This window comes from Symsagittifera roscoffensis, chromosome 4, assembly GCF_963678635.1.
Source record: "Symsagittifera roscoffensis chromosome 4, txSymRosc1.1, whole genome shotgun sequence".
In the NCBI taxonomy this organism is placed as follows: Eukaryota; Metazoa; Xenacoelomorpha; order Acoela; family Convolutidae; genus Symsagittifera; species Symsagittifera roscoffensis.
Window position 1 is genome coordinate 69,890,877 of NC_087065.1, and position 21,023 is coordinate 69,911,899.

At 37.2% G+C, this 21,023-nt stretch overlaps 2 protein-coding genes across 2 annotated transcripts; both read left to right on the plus strand.

The window, feature by feature from the left end:
- The first annotated feature begins 890 nt into the window (after nt 1-890).
- On the plus strand, nt 891-15,381 carry LOC134845270 (RAB11-binding protein RELCH homolog). Its single transcript, XM_063862216.1, has 8 exons — nt 891-1,166; nt 1,264-1,443; nt 1,524-1,996; nt 4,907-5,885; nt 6,567-7,026; nt 10,728-11,296; nt 12,278-12,696; nt 14,460-15,381. The coding sequence occupies exons 1-8, from the start codon at nt 914-916 to the stop codon at nt 14,946-14,948; spliced, it is 3,822 nt and encodes a 1,273-aa protein (XP_063718286.1). The 5' UTR covers nt 891-913; the 3' UTR covers nt 14,949-15,381.
- Nucleotides 15,382-15,566: 185 nt separating this feature from the next.
- Nucleotides 15,567-20,010, plus strand: LOC134845271 (uncharacterized). The gene is made up of 3 exons (XM_063862217.1): nt 15,567-16,606; nt 16,705-17,190; nt 18,261-20,010. The coding sequence occupies exons 1-3, from the start codon at nt 15,616-15,618 to the stop codon at nt 18,914-18,916; spliced, it is 2,133 nt and encodes a 710-aa protein (XP_063718287.1). The 5' UTR covers nt 15,567-15,615; the 3' UTR covers nt 18,917-20,010.
- The last annotated feature ends 1,013 nt before the right edge of the window (nt 20,011-21,023 follow it).

Consider the following 21,023-nt stretch of genomic DNA (forward strand, 5'->3'; position numbering starts at 1 on the left):
TAACACCCTACCTGGTTCTCGGGAATTCGTTACAACTCGGACTGGTCTTCGTCAATACTCTCGATCACAATTTCAATTTGTTACTAATCTCTCGTTCGACTTGTCAGTCCTTACGAATAATGTGTTGTTTTTTTCCACGTTTTCAGTTGTCGCAAAAAATAAAATTGCTACGTGGAAATAAAATTGCGAAGAGGAACACCAAAAAAATAAAATTGCTAAGAGGAACACCAAGAGTTGTAACGATGACTCTTGTTGACGCCCAAATCGAAAATTTAAAAATTAGCATTTCAGGCCAAATTAACCATTCCTGATTTGTTCAATCGTCCAATTAGCACCACTAATTCATCAAAACCGCCAATTCTCTCACTCAGATGCTACAATAAAAATTCGAAGTCGAAATGCATTTTGAAGGCATTCTGGTCGAAAGTCACAATCAATACCGACAAGTCCAGTCGCAAAACGTCGTTCAAGTAAACCGTGCTAGTGACTTGCCCTACCTAGCCTGTCGGGGGCCAGTAGCACTGGATTAGGGATGAGACGAAACCACTATCAGCCGAAACAAACGGAACCAATGTCGTCAACGAGGCTACTACAACAACAACCTCCCCGGCAATGTCACGAACAACAATAATCTGCAAAATGCTGCTATTAGAATCTGGAAATGGCGCACGAGGAACCTCATGAGCCTAAACATCAAGAAGTTCAAGTTCCTCTTCAAAGATGTATTAATCCTTTTCCAGGGCGGGTTGTTGTGCAAGTGGTTTCGAAGCTCCGTTTCGCTCGCCTCTGATTTTTTTTAAGCACAGCTTATCCATGCATGCAAAACTACTTCGAATCGATCTGGAGAAAGTTAATGATATAACTCCGCAAATTTTCTGATTTTCAGATAATTTGTAATGTTAATGCTAGATTAATGAATCCTTACGCTGACGAAGAATCTGGAAACAAATTTGAAGACGATAATTTGTGTGACATCGACCTAGATAAAGATAATGCGAACTCTCATTTAGCCTTAAGTAAAGAAATACTTAGCAGTCAGTCTTTTTTGACGACAAAAACTAGCGAAGTCGGATCAAATGGATCAAGTCCAACCAAGACTGATAAGAGTCGCAACAACAGGGTTTCTGCTCGATCTATGGATGAGATCGCAGCACAACTTCTGGAAGGTGAGACTTGTTTTTGCAATCCCATGTTTTTTTTAAAATTTAAACTGACTGAGAAAAAAAGGTCGAGCATTAGTAACTAAGTGCATGTGATTTCAAGCAAATTTCTTCCTAACGGCGCTGGAGTTGCACACCGAAATTGTTGAACGTGGAAAAGAACTTCCGAGACTCCGTGACTACTTTTCAAATCCTGCTAACTTTGAGCACAGTGCGACAGTAAAAACTAATTTTGTTGTCACGTCACAACGACCAAGCTTCAACTCTCTTGGTGATTATCTAGGTGAGTTTTTGTGGTTAGTTGATCTTTGAATAAAGCCAGTTAGCAGTTCAAATGCTAATTGAAGTCTGCATTTCATTCAGGTGATCGGTCTGGAAATTTATCTCGTACAGGCAGCTACTCTACGCTCGATTCTCTAGATTGGTCACATCTATCAGGTGATAATGAGCCATCGAATGACAGAATTGCAGTGTTAGAGTTCGAACTTCGCAAAGCGAATGACACTATTCACAAATTGCGTAAGTCTCTAACCTCGACGAGTAGAAAACGCGGATCGAAATCGGATCCGAATGGACCTGAAGAAAATGAAAATGACAAAAGAGGAACCATTACACGGGATACTTTAGGATCGAATCTCGAGAATAATTCAACTCTAGAGGGTATTGAAATTGGACAGGAGTTGGCGGATGATAGCGGCTTTCAGACAGAAGATACAAATGTTGTCCAATTCAGCAGCTTAGATTCTAAAACTCTCAATTTTGTGGTGTATGAATATCTGCAGACCATTGGATGCAAATTAACGGCTATTTCGTTGGGAGACGAACTGCAAGACCAGGTACTAATTCGGTTTTGCTCTGTCTTTACTCTTGCGGTTTTATGAAAAATGATCTTAAAACTTATTCATAACGCGACAAGTCCTATTCAATGACATATATCTAGCTGAGATAGAAATAATTGAAATATGGTGTTTTTTTCTTGATTCGGCATGTAACAAATTAGACTCGATGGAGATAGATTTAAAAGGTTTTTTGGCTGGCCCTAAGTTTTTTTATATACGTCGAAAACGCTTAATATAATAAAATTATTTTTCTCTAGATAATGGCAAAATTAAACAAGACTGACGGTATCAGGCCGAATATTCCCACTGGCTTCTAAGTTCTATAAAAAGTGTTTTGTTTGCTTTAAAAATTGACGAATTTTCAATAAAAAAATTAGTTGTATGAGATTTTTGTTTTCGAAAACAATGCCCCACACGCTATGTTAAATAGAAAGTGATATAAGTTGCATGGAGCAAACTCTTAAGTAGACCAAGTAGCAAGTCTCAATTTAATTTGGAACGATTTCTACTAAGACGGATTAAGACTCCCCGCTTACGCGTTTTTAGCCCGAAATTGATCGCGCGTTAATTATCCCAAATTGGCAATTTTAAAACCCCCGAAAATTAATCACAGGTGGAATATATATATTTTTAAAAAATGAGCGTATGAAAACACTATATGTAGAATGATTTAAAAGATTTTTTTTGCGTGAATTTAAATGCCTGAAGACAACGGTCCTGACATTCATCAGTGGTCGGAACAACAGGAATAGCCGACTCCTCTGCAAGTTTGCGCAGATGTTCCCGATCACTCATCTCTGCAAAAAATTGAATACTCGGAAAAAAATAATCTACAATCTAAAGAAAAACAAGTGTAACAGGTTGCAGTGCAGACCACACTTGATTAAAATATTATTCTGATATTCGAAAATAAGTTCAAAATTTCTTCCATTTTTCTGCGCTTACGGCCAGAAAGAGTTATCAAAACGGAACAGTGAACAAAGATAACTGAATCCTTTTCATGCATCTCTATTTTCATTTTGAGCCTCTCGTTTTAAATTCCCGTTCGATTTGAAGTTTCAATGTATGTTGGTTGTTAATTTAACCAAATCCAATTCGGTATAATTTCCGCTTTTTGCTTTATTTGTCTACTCGGCTTAATGTTCGTCATCTTTATCAGCGTAGTCTGCATCGTTTGTTAAGCAATAAAGTAACTCATGATTATTCGTGCATGTGTTTTCAGGGGAGGTTTTGACACTTTTTTTATTTTTTAGTTTTGGCTTGGAAAACACTTTTTTTTCGGCTCAAGGGTTTGTCTCCTTTGTTGCCGCTTCGTTTGTTAATCAATTTATGATTCAATTTTCTCACTTGGCATGTTTTCTGAAAATGAACTACGATTCAAGACAAATCGAGATAAATATTTCCAAATTTTAATAGATTCACGTTTCAATTTATTGTGCATAACAATTATATGAAAATTATGGCATAGTTTTTTTTCGACAGCGGTTTTCGTTTCATTCTACGCCAACTAATTTCATGCTATGTTTGTATTTTATCACAAATGGTGCGAAGCTCTGCTAACTGGTAAGTAAAAAATAATTTTGGACCAATTGAATTATAGCATGTAGTCTCTCTTTTATTTATTGCTTCGACGGCTCCCCGGTGGTCGAGTGATTAAGAGTAATAAACGTAATGAGTACTCCTATATAGGTCTTGCTGGCTTTTTTTGTTCGTTTCTTTTTTTCAGGAAAGAGTCTTAGAATTTGTTCACGCTCAATTTTGATTTTTCGCGGTTTGACTTTTGATTTTTTCAGCTCACTTCATTTCAGTCGTTAAAAGGAAGGCAAACTCAACTATAGAACAGCAAAATATAAAGGTCACGAAAAATTTGATCGACATCTAATTTCGAAAATGGAATTTAATTATCAGATTTGCCAGCGAAATACAAGTTTTACCTATTGATCCAATTTTCTCAAATTGGCTTGATTCTATCTAAAAATTTTCAATAATAAATTGTTCTACAAATTCGAAGAGCTTTAAATCCATCTATTTTTATCTACGAAATTAAAAAGTTGAAGTTTTTTCTTGTTTTCTTGCGTTTATTACTCTTTTCCAACTGTCAGTTGGCTATGTTATATTGAAGCTCATAAGTTTTTGTTCGGATTCCAAAAAATAGCCAAAAGGGTGTCTCGGTACGAGAAAAAGGTACGAAGATACCTCGGTACGAGAATCTTAATATTTCCATACTCAGACTTAATTTCAGCAGTGGATTGGAAATATGTTTGTTTTCCAATAACGCAAGCAATTCCAACAAGTGGAACCAGTTTGAAACTAGTATTGATATCCAATTATATTATTGATAAAACTATCTCTATAAAATATTTCTAACTGGCCAATTATGATCCATAGCTAACACTTACAATTATTTGTAACGCTGAAACTATTCATAGTTTCAGCAACAGAACAAAATAAATGTAACTTAGAAGACAGTTGTTCTCCTTCAAGGTAGTTCCTGATATCTAACTCGCAAATACCAGTATACACTAGATCTATTGAGACTAAGAGATATAAGAGTAAGAATAAGATTGGTATTAGACTTAGAAGTTGCATGAATCTATCCGGCCGAAAATAAGATAGCGTGACGAACAGACGGTTTACCTTATCTGAAATTACTCTATGAGTGAGCCACCCCGAACTTAAACTCAGTGTTTCTAGCCTTATGTTATGTATTTTGGCGCTTTTTTCAATTCATTGTTTGCTAAGAAGAAGAAAACGGCTCAAAACTTGGAACAAAACACCGAAAGAAACTTTTGATAAATTTTTTTTTGCTTTATTAGTCCTGGTCGAGCATTCTTAACTACAAGTAAGTCATCGGTTGGAATTGTTGATTTATGGACGATGAGTTTATAGTGATCGTTTTTTACTCAGGATTTCGAAGACTGGGATGACGTTGGTCTTAACACGAGCAGGCCTCCATCTCTGCAAGAGATCTACTTGAAGTTCCTCGAGGAATCCAGGCACCAGAAGAAACAAAATATAAGCAGACACCACAAAGAGCTGCAGTGCAATCTACTAAACGAGGAGCAGAAAAATCAGATTTTGGATGCTGCCGGCTGCAGCAGTCTGAAATCACTGAACACAAATGGAGAAAGTGTGTCGCAAAGTTCGAAAGAGCGAGAGAATGATAGTATTAGTTTTTGCAATGACATTGAATCGACTGGGAAAAATAAATCAACGAGTTTAACAGACGAAATGAAGTCGATGGAAGACGAGAATTGTGAATTAAAGAAACGATTAGAAGAATTGGAAGCTTCAAATGCAAAGCTCGAGGGGTTGCATAGTGAAGTTGAAAGTCTGAAACATGAACTATTGTTGATACAGAACCAAAACAAACAGCTGAACACTAAAAATGTAGGTTTGGAAAATGAACTTTTTGACTTACAGGCAAATTTGAAACGAACTGAAATGCCAAATTCTGAAAAGTTAGATAGCACAGCAGGGAAAACCGAATTCTGTCGTGAAAAACTAGACGAATCAAATGATAATTTAGAGATGAAATTTTCTCCCTTGTTCTCGAAAAGATATCTCGTCCTAGTAAAGAATGCCATATTTAACACTCCAGCAGTCGCCAATTTGGACCAGGAGCACCAAAATATACTGGATAGCGTGCAGAAAGGAGGAGACTTAGCACACATATCAGAGAAATGTTTACCTAATCTGGTTGCCAACGTGCTTCTTCAGCATAGAATAGAAGCGATTCCACTCATTATAGAGACCATTACTGTACATCCTGAGCAAGAGGCGAGGATGAAACTACTTGAGTTGTTGTTCAATTTGGTGAAGAAGCCAGACATAAGACAACGACACGTGATTTGCCAGAGCTGCCTAACCTACGCGAGAAGAGCAGGTATTCAGTACCAATAGTCATCAATTCGTTTGGCTATGTAATTTATTAAGAATCGATAAACGTAGTTCAGACTCATATATAGGTCGTGATGATTTTCGTTTTTTTTTCAGGAAAAGTCTTCAAATTTGTTCAAGCTCAAATTTCCTTTTTCTTGTTTTGAGTTTTGATTTCTTTTTAATTTCAGTTAGTTTCTTTTTAAGCTCCCCAATTTCTTTTGTTAAAAGGAAGGTGAAATCCACCATCGAACAGTAAAAGTGTTAAGGTCAAGAAAAACGTGATCGATTTCGAGTTTCAAAAAAAGTTTCTTGAAATTTAAAGAGCTTTAAGGCGATCTATTTTTTAAATCGAATTTCTAAAGTTGAGATTTCTTTAAAAACAAGTCAGTATTTTTTTGTTTCTTTGCGTTCATTAATTTTTTTCCAACTGTCTGTTGGCTATGCTTTTAAGAAATAGACGTATGAGTAATTGGCACACTAAATCAATTCACAACACAAAAGAAAGTTATACTTCCACCCGATTTCTTTTGTTTTGTTGAGCATAATATTTTTAAAATTAAAATGCACTGATTAGTATTTGGCCCACCAAATTAATCACAGGGTTAAAAGAAAAATTTAAAACTTTATTGATGCCAAATCTGAAAATCAAGTATGATAGTGATATATTTCCAATAAAATTGTGTAGGTCCATCAAGAGTCGAAGCTGAAGTTCTACCCCTGTGCTGGGGTCAAATGAATGAAAAGCACGTTGAGCGCCGTGTTCTAGTAGCCGAAACAGCCACCGCATTATTACCGTATATGGACGTGGACATTGCATCCAGTTTAGTGTACTCAATTTTGACACAACTGTTAGACGACAAGGAAGACATGGTCGTGTCCGCTGCCTTGAAGGGTCTCGCTTTTCTTCTATGTCTACTACGAACGGATGAAAAGTTTGACTCGTATTTGAAGTTCATTTTGAAGTACATTAAGTCTCCGTTTGAGACCGAACAAATAGCGGTGAGGCAATACATGATCCCATGTTTTGCCTTCTGGACTATGCAGCAGGAACAGGATTTGTTGCAGAATGCTGTGTTTATTGTGGTTCAGTACATGGACAATTTGTTGAAGGAGACTTTGTCAGACGACACCGAAATGTTTCTCGAGTGAGTAAACATTGTTTTCTTTGCGATGGGGAAATTTATTTGACCACTATGTTAAGCGCAGGAATTTACAAAATTCACAGTTTGGTCTCGCAATCAAAAATTTTTGGCCTACTATTTGTCAGCTTATGTTTTGTCGGCTCAGTTGCCAACTCTTAGAATTGTTTTTTTTTTTAAATTATTACGCAAGTTATATTGTAGTTGCCTTGGTGTTTTGATTTTTTCGGTAATTTTACTAGCCTTGGCTTTGCATATTTTTCTTTGTCTTTTAATTTTTTTTTAATTTTGGTTTAATGGGTTTCGCCCTCAAAAATTGTTAAGTTCATTTTTTTCCAAAATTAAAGTAAGTATTTTTTAACTGCTTCCTTGCGTTCATTGTCTTTTTGCATCTGTCTGTTGGCTACGTGTAGTTTTTATTTAAAACAGAAATAATTTCGTAAGTCGTTTTTACTAACGCATACCTGTCAAAATGTAAATGAAGGGAGGGGTCGCTTTAAGAGGATGGGCGTCAGTCCTTTCAAAGACCATTGAATTGACGCCTAATTACACTGCGGAGTTATGTAATAAAACGTCCGCTTTTTCGCAACCAAAATAGCATATTTCACTGCGAGGTTTTGCAAAAAATTGTTCATGCGTTAATGGAGAGTACTAAAGAACGAAGTGATTTTTCAGTCGATTATACCGTGCGGTTTTTTTGATAAATCTGAAAGTGTTCAGTGGAATAAAGAGTTTAACTCTTGATCTTGTTTCCGCAAATTACGTTACTCTCATCAGAGCAATTCTGAGTTCAGAAAAATCTAGAAATTGAGGTTTTGGCCACAGTATGAATTGCAAGCAAAAGCTGAAGATTTTGAAAACATCTTCAGCTCTATTCGCTGAATTATGGCCCATTCGCTGCTGCCTGGTGTTTAATGATAAGCATAAGAGAAACTAATATCGCGTTGTTTTCTCAAGCTTGATTCGCTAACTTAGTCTCGAACTAATTCGACGTTTTCAACGGAACAGCAGCAATAAACTGAACAATTTTGGAGGCTATAAAAGCATTGGTGACCTTTGGAGCAGCTTGGTACACTTCTATCGCCACGGTTTTGTAATTTTTGATTTTCAAGATCACGTTTTGCCATTTTTTGCTTGTGTCCTTATTTGTATAAATGTCAAATTGTGCGATTTTTTGGATGAAAAGTTTAGATAGTCTTCCAGGAAAAGACACCTCTAACACCATCGTTTTGTAATTTTTGATTTGCAAAAGCACCTTTTGCCATATTTGGCTTGTCTTAATTCACTTGTATAAATGTCAAAGTTTTGTGAATTTTCGTCGAAAACGGAAAAAAATCTAGGACTGGTTACGCTGACGATAAAAAAATTATAAAATCTGATCAAAAAGACTATTTTGGGTTAATAACTAGCTAACAAAATCATTTCAATCATTGGGTAGATTGGGTTTAAATAAATTCCATTTTATCAGCTTCTTGGGCACACTTGATCTAGAGGTAGCGACTACGCCTGGAACGTTCGATTCTTTCCAGGATGACATTTTTTTTACAATTACGAAATGAACGAAACATTAAGTTTTTAAACAGAAACATTGGCTTAATGTTTGTCTGCTTTTGTTTTGTTTGCTTAGTTATCACATCGCGGATTTTTTGTATTTTAAGCACTTGTCATTGTAGTTGAATATTTTCTAACTTTTTTTGTGTGTTTTCGATTTAACTGAATCAGACTTTTTGTCATTATTTTTAAGTATTTCATTTGGTGAAAAGCTTCTATTGCCTCAATTCGGCGTATGCTTTTTCTGGTTAGTGACCTATTTTTACGTCGTTTGAAGGGGAAAAGATTTATATTCATTTGTTTGTTTCCGGAGGGTGGGGGGAACTAACTTTCAGAACTTCAACAAACTTACCCCCACCAGATGGGAATTTTGTCAGTTTAGTTCGCGGTCGATAAATGTTTCTGAAGACTTGTTTAACGCCGGTTATTGTGCTTCTGGACGTGTGTTCCGCAAACAGCACATTTCAGAATTTTTGAAGCTATGGTTTTTCCAGATATTTTCTTTAGTTTGAAATGCGTGGTATAGTTTGTATGGTATCGCAAGTTGTGCGAAGCTACGCATCGCCTCTATGTTATACACTAACTTTGAGCGAAAAGACGCGACGAATAATTTTTCCTGTTCTAAATTTTCTGAAAAAAGTTTCAAAGAGGCTGCTTACAAAATGACGTCATTAAAAGACTACCTACACAAGTTTAGAGATTTGTACATACTGGATAAAAAAGTAGAACATATTTTTGGCAGTGTATAAATTTGTTTAAGTAGCAGTTTTTAAGGTTGAATATGAAGCTGGAATCTGAAACTTGATTACTTGATTGAGCTTGAATTAATTGAGATTGAAGAATGATTTTAGAGACAGCACTCGACAGGAAGCAACGCCTTCTTGATGTTCTCTCGAGTGTAGAAGTACTGATATAAATAATTTGTTGTTGAAGGTACTAAAAAACTTGAAAACTGCGTTGCAGAAGTTTACTTCATTGTTGTTCCAACCATTGAAAATGGGGAGGAACTTTGTATTCGGGTTGTAGTTTTAGTTTTTTTTGTTTTCCACGCAAAATCAGCTAACTCAAATAATCATCGGACTGGGTTGAGTGCCCTTTCAGTCGTGATTCAAACGAACTTTGAAAGTTTCAAAAAAGATTTACCGGTGTCGAGAAAAACCGGTTGGAAATTTTTGATTTTTCGTCTAATTTCAAGCGAGTGAGCAGGCTTACATAAGCTTATTTATGTTTAATTTAAGCCTTGAAATTTTAGTTTTACTCAAATAAAGTTAGTTTTTGGAGTTTTTAGCTTCATCTTAGTGTTAGCTTTTTTTGTTATTTGCAACTTTTACAATGACTGACGAAAATGCCCAAGCTTTACTTTTTCGCTCAGATTATTTTATCACACCAGGCCGAAAAAACGACACTAATTTTTTGTAAGTCTGGTCGGAATATTCCGTCCTACTTGCACAGTAACTGGCTATCCTTGTTTTGTTAAAAGACTACCTACACAAGTTTAGAGATTTGTACATACTGGATAAAAAAGTAGAACATATTTTTGGCAGTGTATAAATTTGTTTAAGTAGCTTGCACAGCTTTACTTTTTCGCTCAGATTATTTTATCACACCAGGCCGAAAAAACGACACTAATTTTTTGTAAGTCTGGTCGGAATATTCCGTCCTACTTGCACAGTAACTGGCTATCCTTGTTTTGTTTTGTTTTGTGGCTGGTAGAATTTTATTCAAAAATTATTGGGCCACCATCACTCTTCCGAAAAAGAATGATGCGGTCATGAATTGATCGGGCTGGCGATGAGCGTCAGACAATGGGCCATCGGAAGGCCTCATTCGAAATTAAATACAGGCTTCAATCGCTTTTGTTTCATTTTGTTTAGCAGCTCCTAGTTTTAGGAATTTAAGCGTAAATGGTGCGGTGATGATATTTGTTCAGTTTTTAAGATCTTTTTGGTCTCGCGTAAGTTGTCGACTAAGGTGTCTCTTGGATGCATCGAGTTCATTGTTTGGCGGACTTGGCATTGAAATGATAGATGGAGATAAAGTTTCTTAAATATGAAGTAAGATTTCTGAATGGTAAAAGTTATATTTTGTTTTCTAAGTTTTTTTTTAAATTTGTGAGTTATAAAATAATTTGATAAAAAGTGATTGTTTCATTTTAGTTCAAGCGAAGCCATCCAATCAAATGCAACAAAATCCAACCAATCAGTGCCCGAGTTTATGTCACCTTTTATTTGCTATTGTGCCAGTCTGGAATCCTTTCTACCATTTCTCTTCATGAGTGTGGTGCAGAGCTCTCCTTTCGCCCAGAAACCCCCGCCCAGCAAAGAACATCTTTTGACACAGGCTCAAGAACAGGAGATTTTCGCCAGGTTCCCACAAAGCGTCATTGCCGCTCAAGACGTGAGGTCTATGGTCGATGATTCATCGCATCTTGCGTACTTGATCCACACTTTTGACGAGTATCTAAAAGAAACAACACATCCCGAATGGCCGCAGTTGACGTGGGTTATTAATGAGCTGCTACCAAGATTGGTCCAGATTTTATTGCAGCTTGATGTCAATTCAGTTCCTTGCGTGAACAGCATGTCAACTGTTTGCTACTCGCTTTGCAGAGTTTTTGGCAGAAGTTTCACCGTTGCGAAATTTGTTCCGATTTTCAAATCAAAGCTCACTTTCGACGCTGACGCGCAGAACTTCAACAACGCGCATTTTGTGTCTGTTTTGAACGGTTAGTCCATTTTTCAGCTGCGACCGCAAATCTGTTACGAGTTTTGGTCAATCATTTCGAAATTTGCTCTGCACATGGATTTTTTGTTTTAGTTTAATTTTGTCAATCAAATTGCGCTTTCTTAGAAGTCTTTTTTGCTCTTCTGTGGATCCAGCTAAAGTAACTGAGTTTTTGAGCTTTATGAACTACGAAAATTAAATCTGCACCCTTAGAGCATGTTCTATCAAATTCACCACAATTAATTCTCTTGAGGGCAGTGGCATTTAAATTCTTTTCAAAATTACATTCAGTTTATTTACAATTATCTTGCCATTTGATTTTATCTGCCTTATCTTGTTTCAGAGTAATTCAATTAAAATAGCTATCTGAGATGAAAATTCTTGGGTTATCAGTCTTATGTTAGGATTACAATTGAAAACACTCGGTGATAAGATTTTAACTTTTTTGTCTTTCCAGTTTTCAATGAGATAACTGAAGTAGAAGTTGACGTTTCCAATGATTTTATTGACTTTTTATGGGAGAAATTTAGATTATTAAGTGTCATTTGACAAGTTGAAGACGACACTTATTTAGGTCGTGTGGTTTGGTTTTTTTTTCAGGTCCCCCTCAAATTTGGTTTTTAGCAGCTGAACTTTTGGTTTCTTTTTAAGTTCATTTCAAATTGATTTGCTGAAAGGACGACAAATAAAGCTGTCTGATTGAGAGACGAACAAATGGTGTGAAAAACGTGAATTACTTTGAAAAGTGGATTTGTAGATTTCTCAGCGGAATAAAAAAATTACATCTATTGATCTATTTTTCCTAAGTTTGGTTAGTTTTATGGAAAAAATTTCAAGTATGAAATATTTTTTGAAAATAAGAGAGCTCTGAAGCTGGAAATTTCAAAGATTTTCAAAAAAAAATCAATATCATTTTTCGGTTTTGAGTTTGTTGATACTTTTCTAACTGTCTGTTGGCTATTTTATGAATTGTTGTGTTTAGGTTCGGTTGTTCCGGTGTACGCAGCAGGCGTTCTGTCTACAATCAGCTCCGACAGCTCCGACATGAAGGAGATCAGAGACTTCGTTTCCGAGATGCTGTTCCTCTACTCTGTCAACCGGGCACCCATTCTCAGTCTGAGAGCGGCAACAATCGCACTTCTATCCAACAGCACATATCACTCTGTACTCACAGAATCTATCTACTCTGCAATTATAAATGCTTCTTCTCAGCTGAAACTAACAGCGTGTCATTTGTTGGAACTCTTCATAAGACCGGTTGGCGATTCGTTGCTGAGTCATAGAGTGATTCCGGCTTTGATCACTCTCTCGGGTGACCCGGACACCCAGATCAGAGCAGCTACTATGGCATGTCTGGGAAGTGTGCTGGCGGTATCCACAACTCAAGAGAACATTGACAAGGTCAGCATCCTTTTTTCATGGAAGAGCTTTGTTATCGTAAAGTTAAAACTGTGCTTGTGCTTGGAGACCCGTTTATAGTTTTAATCAGTTTTAAGATTTGATCAACTAAATAGATTTTCACTGACTTAGGCTGGTGTATTTTTTTTTCAGTATACTTCTATAAACGAGGTGTTTTTTCAGGTGTTTGAGCTCCGAAGTTGATATATATTTTTTCATATTCCGCTCGAATTCCGCTCATCAATAGGAAAAATGGACTATCAAAACTAGGCATATGACCGTTAAAAAAACACCTGGAAGAGAAAATTTATTTTTTAGGATTTTCAACCGTGACTTGAAAAATCGTCTTCAGATATGGTTTCGAGTTTCAATTACTAGTATTTTCATTTGCCTAGGTCTTGTTTTTAAGAAAATACATGAAAATTTGTTCACGTTTTATTCTATAATTAGGAGGTGTGACTTTTGATTTTTTTGAAGTTCACATTCTATATCATTTACAATTGGAAGGCTAACTACAGTCTTTGGTAACATAAGTACAAATGTGGCTCAAAATGAAATGACTTTGAAATAAAAAATAATTTCTCGACGAAATAAAAAATCATCAGTTCGAAATATAAAATTTTTCCAAAAAAAAACTGGAAAATTGATTTTCTCAATTTTCTGGAAAATTTTTCGAACCTAATTTTCTGTTTTTCACAATAAATGACACAAAATTTGGTATGATGAGAGTAATTTGTAAATATTCTCTCAATTTAAATCTCCTGTCATTGATTAGCTTTTTTGTTTAGCTATTTGTTATTTTGATGCATAAAGCTATTTCGATCCTTTTTTTACTGAGAAAAGAACAGGCAATTTAGTTAAAAATATTAAATATACAGTTATAGTTTCTATTTTTTGTACCCTTGTGATAAGCAAGATTTTTGCAACCGGGTACTTGTCTTTTTTTCCCTCAAATAACTCTGTTCGCAGGATCTCATATTTTAGTAAATCTTCCAATCTGTAGTTTCGTCTATCAGCAGACATGTTTTGAGCCTGTCTGCTTCTTAAATTCCCTTTATTTTCGAAATTGTTTAATGTTAGTTCTAAAACTCCGCTTTATCAACTCCGCTTGTTGAAATTTCCTTTTTAATTTTTTTCGATTTCGGTTGTATGTCCTCATTTTGCTTCGTTAGAGCTATAAATATTGGCTCTTTTTCTTTTTCCCTCAACCTGCAAACTTTTATGATTAAAATTACTGTTCACATTATCCGATTGTCGTGAAAATTGACATACAGACTAACTAGGCCATGGCAAACATGTTTAGTCTTTATAATCAACCTTGTAAGACTACTCGTTAGACCATAAAATTGATGCTCGTGTGAGGTGGGGGGGGGGGGGGGTCGAGGAAAAAGAGCGTAAACATTTTCAAGTGTGTTTTGAGGGGAGGATTTTTTTCCTGGTCAATGGGTTTCTGTTCAACTATTGTCGGCTTGTGACCGCTTCGCTAATCCTTGGTGCGATGTTTATTTAAACATTCAGTTGTCCTAGTTGGCATGTTTTTCTGAAAAGGATTATTATTCATGAAAAACAGTGACAAACATGAAAACCATGATAGATCTGGTTTTTTCGTTATGTTTTTTTCTTTTTATTGTTATTATTGGATGCTATTCGCGGACAAGCTAAGAGTTTGTTTTATGGGATTTTGTTTTATGAAATTAATTTTAATCGTCGATAGCTTGCCCAATTCTAATTGAGTTTTTATCAAAATGTTTGAATTTTTGTTTTAGGTTTCGATGCAACTGGATAGTTTAATTGATGATGTTGCTCTGCAAGCTGAGGCTATCAAAACTTTAAGCCGAATTGTAAATATTGTAAATGAGAGACTACGATACGAGTTTGTGTTGCGACGAATTTCGTCGATTATTGAGCAGTTCAGCACAGCCCACCAGGGTTCGGACGAAACTGAGAAGCGAAAAATATGTACACTTTTGGTTCAGTTTTATTCGTCTGTTTGCCCACAAGGTTCCGAATACCCTAATGAGGTCATCAACATCAGCCTTTTGCCCGGAATTCGGAAGCTCAAAGTTGAATTGGTGTCGCTTGGCGGATCCACAAATGAAACGATCGATACTTTGAATGGGTTCATACGCGATTTAGAAATAAAGGTTGGAATCATTCCTGTCAGTGGTGTAAATAACTCAAAATCCAGTCCAGCTTCAGGGATTGGGAAATCTGAAGGAAATATATTCAGTAAATTGAAAGGACTCACAAAATAATCTTTTAAATGAAAACTTGTGCTTTTGCATTTAGTTCTGGATAGACCGAGTTTTAACTGTCGTTGTGATGAAATATTCGAAATTACATTCCGAAAGTTCTTTTTAAGCAATGTTGTTGACTACTGGGAAGTTTTTACTTAATTAATTTTGATAGTGTTGTAAAATTAATTAGCGCTAGTTTTCCAATTCACCGATGCATATCACCCTATCTATAATACATGTTCGAATTATTTGCAGTATTAGTTCTGTTTGATGCTGCGAGTTTTCAAGTGTCGTTTGCTTAGAATTATTTTGACCGCATTTCCATTCCTAATACTGAATAAATAAATGAAAAAGTTTCAGTTTGATATCAATGCTTTAATCAATGTTTTAAATTGTTGAAATACTATTTGGTTAGATTTTGTTTGTAGCTTGTAACAAAATGAACATTATTTTTCAAATTTGATCTGTTTTCTTTTTGACTTTTGCGTTCTTCGGTTTGTTTTGAAGTTACGTTATGAAATTACTGACAAAAGTCATGTCTTCACGTTTGTTCACTTCTTTGTGAATATTTGTGGGAATTTTCACGCGGTAATGGAATCAGTTCATCACTTTTTGACTTCTAACTTCAGTTCTGAGCAAATTTACGTGTAAAACGCAGTTTTAACTTTTCCAGTTTTGTGTTGAAATGACCCAGACTACTGAAGGACAAGTTGAAGACAAGGCCGTTGCGCCTCCAGATACGACTGTCCAAGCGGGTGACAACTCATCAACACCTGCAGAGCATGTTACGAGTGATGCGGACAACGCGCATCCCTCCTCGGATTCCCAGAAGAGTTCTCCAAATGATGAGGGGAAAGCTGGTCGCCGGCGTCGTCAACTTTCAGCTAAAACAGCAGCTCTGCTGGCAGACCCGGCGTCGCTGTTAGAGGTTGAAATTGTAGATGACTCGACAAAGCAGACGCAATGCACTATCCCTTTTCAGCGGTCGACTTTTCTGGTTGTTGACGGAACCCCGAAAGAGCCGAAGACTCCAACGAAAGCTACGTTCAGGTATGACACCTGGATCTACATGGAAAAGAACAACATTGCAGCATCTCCCCGTCCGGTCACGAAGAGGATTCCGAACTTCAAAGAATCGGATGTGGCGTGTGAGTTGCTAGCGGAGATGCCACAGTTCAAGGAGGCTAAGACTGTTGTGATTGGACCCGACAGGCCGCAACAGAAGCTACGATACTTCGCTCTGAAAGAGAATAAAACCCTGCTTGTGCCAACTTCACGACTCGCTACAGGGCTCTTTAACAAGATAAACCCTCCTGTAAATGCTACTGATGAACAAATCGCGCTCTGTGCGACTAGCGAGGGAGTGAAGACATTTAGCACGCCAGTCGGTCTGGATGACGAAGCCAAAGTAGATCTGGTCATCATGGGATGTTCAGTTGTCACACGAAAGGGACGAAGGCTGGGCAAAGGAGAGGGCTTCGCTGACCTTGAGTGGGCAATGATGATGTCAATGGGAGCTGTGACCGTGGATACCCCTGTGATCACGTGTGTACATGACTGTCAGATCAAAGATGATATACCAGAGGATATTTTCCAGGAGTACGATCTACCCGTTGATGTCATTGTGTCCCCTACGCAAACCTTGATGGTCGAGAACCCAATCAAAAAGCCCTCAGGTAGTTGACTCTCCAGTAATTGAGCTTTAAGTTATATAACTTAGCTGTAAATGTTAAATTTTATTTATGAATGAACAAATATTGATTGGCTTTTGCAGGAATTGTTTGGTCGAAAATCACCGAGCGCAAAATGGAAAGGGTTCCTATTCTGAAGCAACTGCGAGAAAAAGAGGAAGCCAAAGGCGTAGATGTTACCTTGGCTGTCAAAGCAGGCCAGAACCCTGATTCGGTAAGCTACATTGGCGACGACAACGAAGTCGACAAGAGCTGTCAAACAAATCAAGCTAGGCGAGGAGGCCGATCATATAACGACCGTCGATTCAACCGCCGTCGAAGAAATGGACCTGACGCAAGGAACCGACACTTTAAAAAGAAGAGGAGTTTCCAGAGGGAAAGACGTCGCGAGAAGTCGGTCAACGAAGATGAGGCAGTCGACGGGTCGAACAAGGCATCGGCTGCAGGAAGCGGAGACGCAGCTGCAAGTATTGCTAAGCGAGTGCGGCAAAGACGCAATCAGCGCCGTGAGAAGTCAATGAGAAACCGAGACGACTCAAGAAGAAACGTTGAAAATGATACCGAAGGAGGTAAGAGTTTACACTACACTAGTGGACAAAATTGAGCGCAAATTCTAGATTTTACTCTGCAAAAAGCCTGTTTTTGATGTTCATTTTGGGCAACATTTCCTTCGAAAATGAGAAAAAAATTTACACTGACCGAGGGCAAATGATCAGAGCTGCCATCTGTGAATGTATCAATATTTGGTTTCAATGACTTACCAATGTAATCCGGGTCTGAAAATGCCAGTTTTCCTCATCTGCACTAAGTTTTTAAAATCCTTGGCATGAAAAAGTCTGAGTTTAGTAGAAATTTCACACGATTGTTTCCATTTTATCGCTGAGAATGTTTCGCGTTGCATGAACAAATTTTTTACTACGCTTATTCAAGAAAGATTTCACTACGATAAAAAACTTAGTGCAGAGGAGGAGAACTGGCATTTTCAGACCCGGATTTTATTGGTAAATCATTGAAACCAAATATTGATACTTTCACAGATGGTAGCTCTGATCATTTGCTCTCGGCCAATGTAAAAGTTTTACTGAATTTAGCAGAAAATGTTTTTATAAATATACATTGAAAGCAGGCATTTTACAGAGTAAAATTCTGAATTTGCGCTTAATTTTGTCCACTAGTGTAGTAGACAAAATTAAGCGCAAATTCAGGTTTTTACTCTATAATGCATGTTTTCAGTGTCCATTTTGGACTAATTTTGCTTCCAATTTCTGGTACATTTTTCATAGACCAAGAGCAAATGATCAGAGGTTGCTTCTGCAAAACTATCAATGCTTGGTATCAAAGACAAAGAATTTATCCGGGTCTGAAAATAACCGATTTTCTCATCTGCACTAAGTTTTGCATCGGAGTTACCTTTCTCGAATAAGTTGAGTAAAAAAAGAGTTTTTCATGCGTCGTGAAACTTTTTCAGCGAGAAAATTTGAATAAATCAGTGTAAACATTTTTACTCAACTATTTTTAACTCTCTGAGAGGACGAAAATTGGGGAAATCTTTGAACAAAGGTAGATAAAATGACATGTTTAACGCGGAGCCTGCAAATATTGAGCAATCACTAAGAGTATATTCATTGAAATTTTCCAGGAGAGACTTCGGGGAAAGGAGAAGACAACAGCGGAGCTGAAGACAGTGCTCGACCCCGTAGGAACCGAAACCGAAGGAACCGCCAATCTGAGAGCAACCGTCTGAACTCAGAAACCGAACAGGGTGGCGAGAATAGGGGTGGTGGTGGGCGAGGGGGAGGGGGAGGAGGAGGGGGCAGAAGGTACAATGCATACCCGCCGTACGACATGCCTCCATGGATGAATCCATACAACATGCCTCCCAATGCTAGATACAACGGAGGATTCTTCCCGCCTCCCAATGGCAGGATGGGAAGATATGGGTACAGAAACCAGGGTTTCTACGGACCCATGCCACCTCATGCAATGGGTCGACGAGGTGGACCACAAGGAGGAGGAAGACCGAATGAATTTGTGCCGGCGAACATGCGTCCGGCAGTGTTTGTCGGGGACATTCCGGAGGAGTGTGGCGAGGAAATGTTCGGGGATGTTTTGGCAGACCGAAAAGTGAGGCCGACGAGGATGATCTGGCAGCGAGGAGAGAACCGAACATTCCTTGTGTTCGACACTCTAAACGGAGCACAGGACTGTGTGCGGAAGCTAAAGAATCTCTACATCAATGACGAAGCATGCCGAGTGGACTTGTCCAATATGACTAAGAGGAACTACTACTTGTAATTCTGGCAAAGACAACAACATTGACACGCAAAACTGAAACATGGATGTGTGATAAAAACTTGCCAATTTAGTTATGAGGTAAAATCTATAGAAAGTGCCTTTGAGCTTAGAAACGTACTTAAAAAGATTGGTGTTGCTTTGAAAACAGTTTATTTGTAATCACTCCTTAATTTGCATTGGCATGCTTTCGTTTACTACATGAAATCTTTTTGTTTAGCTCATGGATTTGTGATTCCTTCGTACACTCTTGCAAGCAACTAGCTTGTTTTTAAATCGTGTTGTTTGACATGACATGGCTATGAGCTTAGTTTCCTGGAGACTTCTCTGTCATCATTCAGACCACAGCCGTTGTGAAGATTAAGTGTTCAGTCTTAAGAATAACTAGCCTATTTCAAAAAAGCAAATGCTATTTCAAGAATACTTAAAGATTGTTTATCTTACATTCTCTTAGAGCTAAGTTGCCAATAATGACTCTGAAAGCCTTGTTATGTTTAAGAAGTAATGTTATTTGATATACTGCTGTCAAACTTTCGAAGCCCAGCTTTTTTCTGACTGTCTTCCAATTTTGAATAACTTTGTTATTGCTTGTTACAAGTTGCGTTTGTGGCTTTGCTTTCGAATGTCTGACCCCATTAGCTCATTATCTGCAGACTTAACTTCGTTGATGATTTAAAATTGGTTAAATGATGTACATAATTAGCAGTTGCTACCTCTCTTCAAACTCTTTACTGATCTTCAAGGCTTGATCTTCAAACTACTTCGCCCAGATGTTAATTTATAGTTCTCAGTGCTTTCTAGAGAAGTAAGTTTAGCTTAACTGCTAGTGATGATGGATTGATTGGTCGAGTATTCACTGATAGGATATACATACCACATCTAGACATTATTCAGTTTAAACAAGTCGATGCAGAATAAAACAGAAGATCAGAAAATAACAGAACGTACTATTTGTTGCTATCTCCATTCATAACCTGCTGCTAACTATTGGTTTGCAAAACTGAATTGATGAGCAGGCTGTTTATTTAAAACTCTTTTGAAAAGAGATTGAATGAATGTTGTGATATCAAATCACCGAATTGATCTTTTAATGAAAACTGTTTTCAAACCTCGATGATTTCCTGGCTTGGTAAGTGTACTAGGGGTCCTAAACAGTTCAAAATTAATTAACGACCAACAGAAGCTTCGCTCGAAACGTGTTTCCATGTTAACCAATGATGTAAATAGAAGATCATCTAAGCCTGCAGTTGATTTTTATTCATGAAAATTTTTTGTGTATCGAGACTCAATGAACGTTGTTCAGACTCTTCTATAGGTCATGACAATTTTTTAATTTCGTTTTTTGGAACAGTCGTTTCCATTGTTAACACTAGCCATCAGCTTAGTGCATTATTACGAACCTTCTTTTTTCGTTGCCTAACTCGTGTTCATTAAAAGTGTTCACTAAAACTGCCATAAGTGTTCATTACAAGTGTTCACTTGAAAAGTTCACTGTAGCAGTGGAAATTGCAGCGCATATGTTCTCTGCTCTATTTTTGGCTAGTGTTTTGTACTAATTTAAGCGTCCGTGGCTGATTGGTTAGTTTGTGACGCTCTTAATCTCGAAGTCGCAGGTTCAAAGATCAGACGTAACCCAATTTTTACTGATTCGAAGCGTATTTCTAATTTTTCTTATTGCATTTTGTAAAGCTGCTTTTGTCGTGTTTTTGCTAGCGTTTGGGAAGCAAAGCTTTGTCAGTGTAAAAGGAAGGCACACTTCGCTATCTAACAGCAAAAGTCTAAAGGGTACGAAAAACGTTTTTGACTTCTAGTCTCGAAAGTGGATTAAAATAATCACATCTCCACGCGAACTAAAAAGGGACATAATTTTGAACAAATCTAGGGGCGTAACATTTTATGCATAGATGTTCCCACAACGTATTGTCTCGATTAACCCTTCAAATCAGATTGAGTTATTTCCGAGAGGAGTCAAAAAGTTTCGAAAACGGACAAGAAATCAAAGCATCGACTTTTCTGAAGGCCTTAACTTTTCTAAAACAAACTTGGATTTTACAGGAAAGCTTTGATTTGGGATGGTAATTTTCGAGGAAACTCAAAAAGTTTCAAAAAA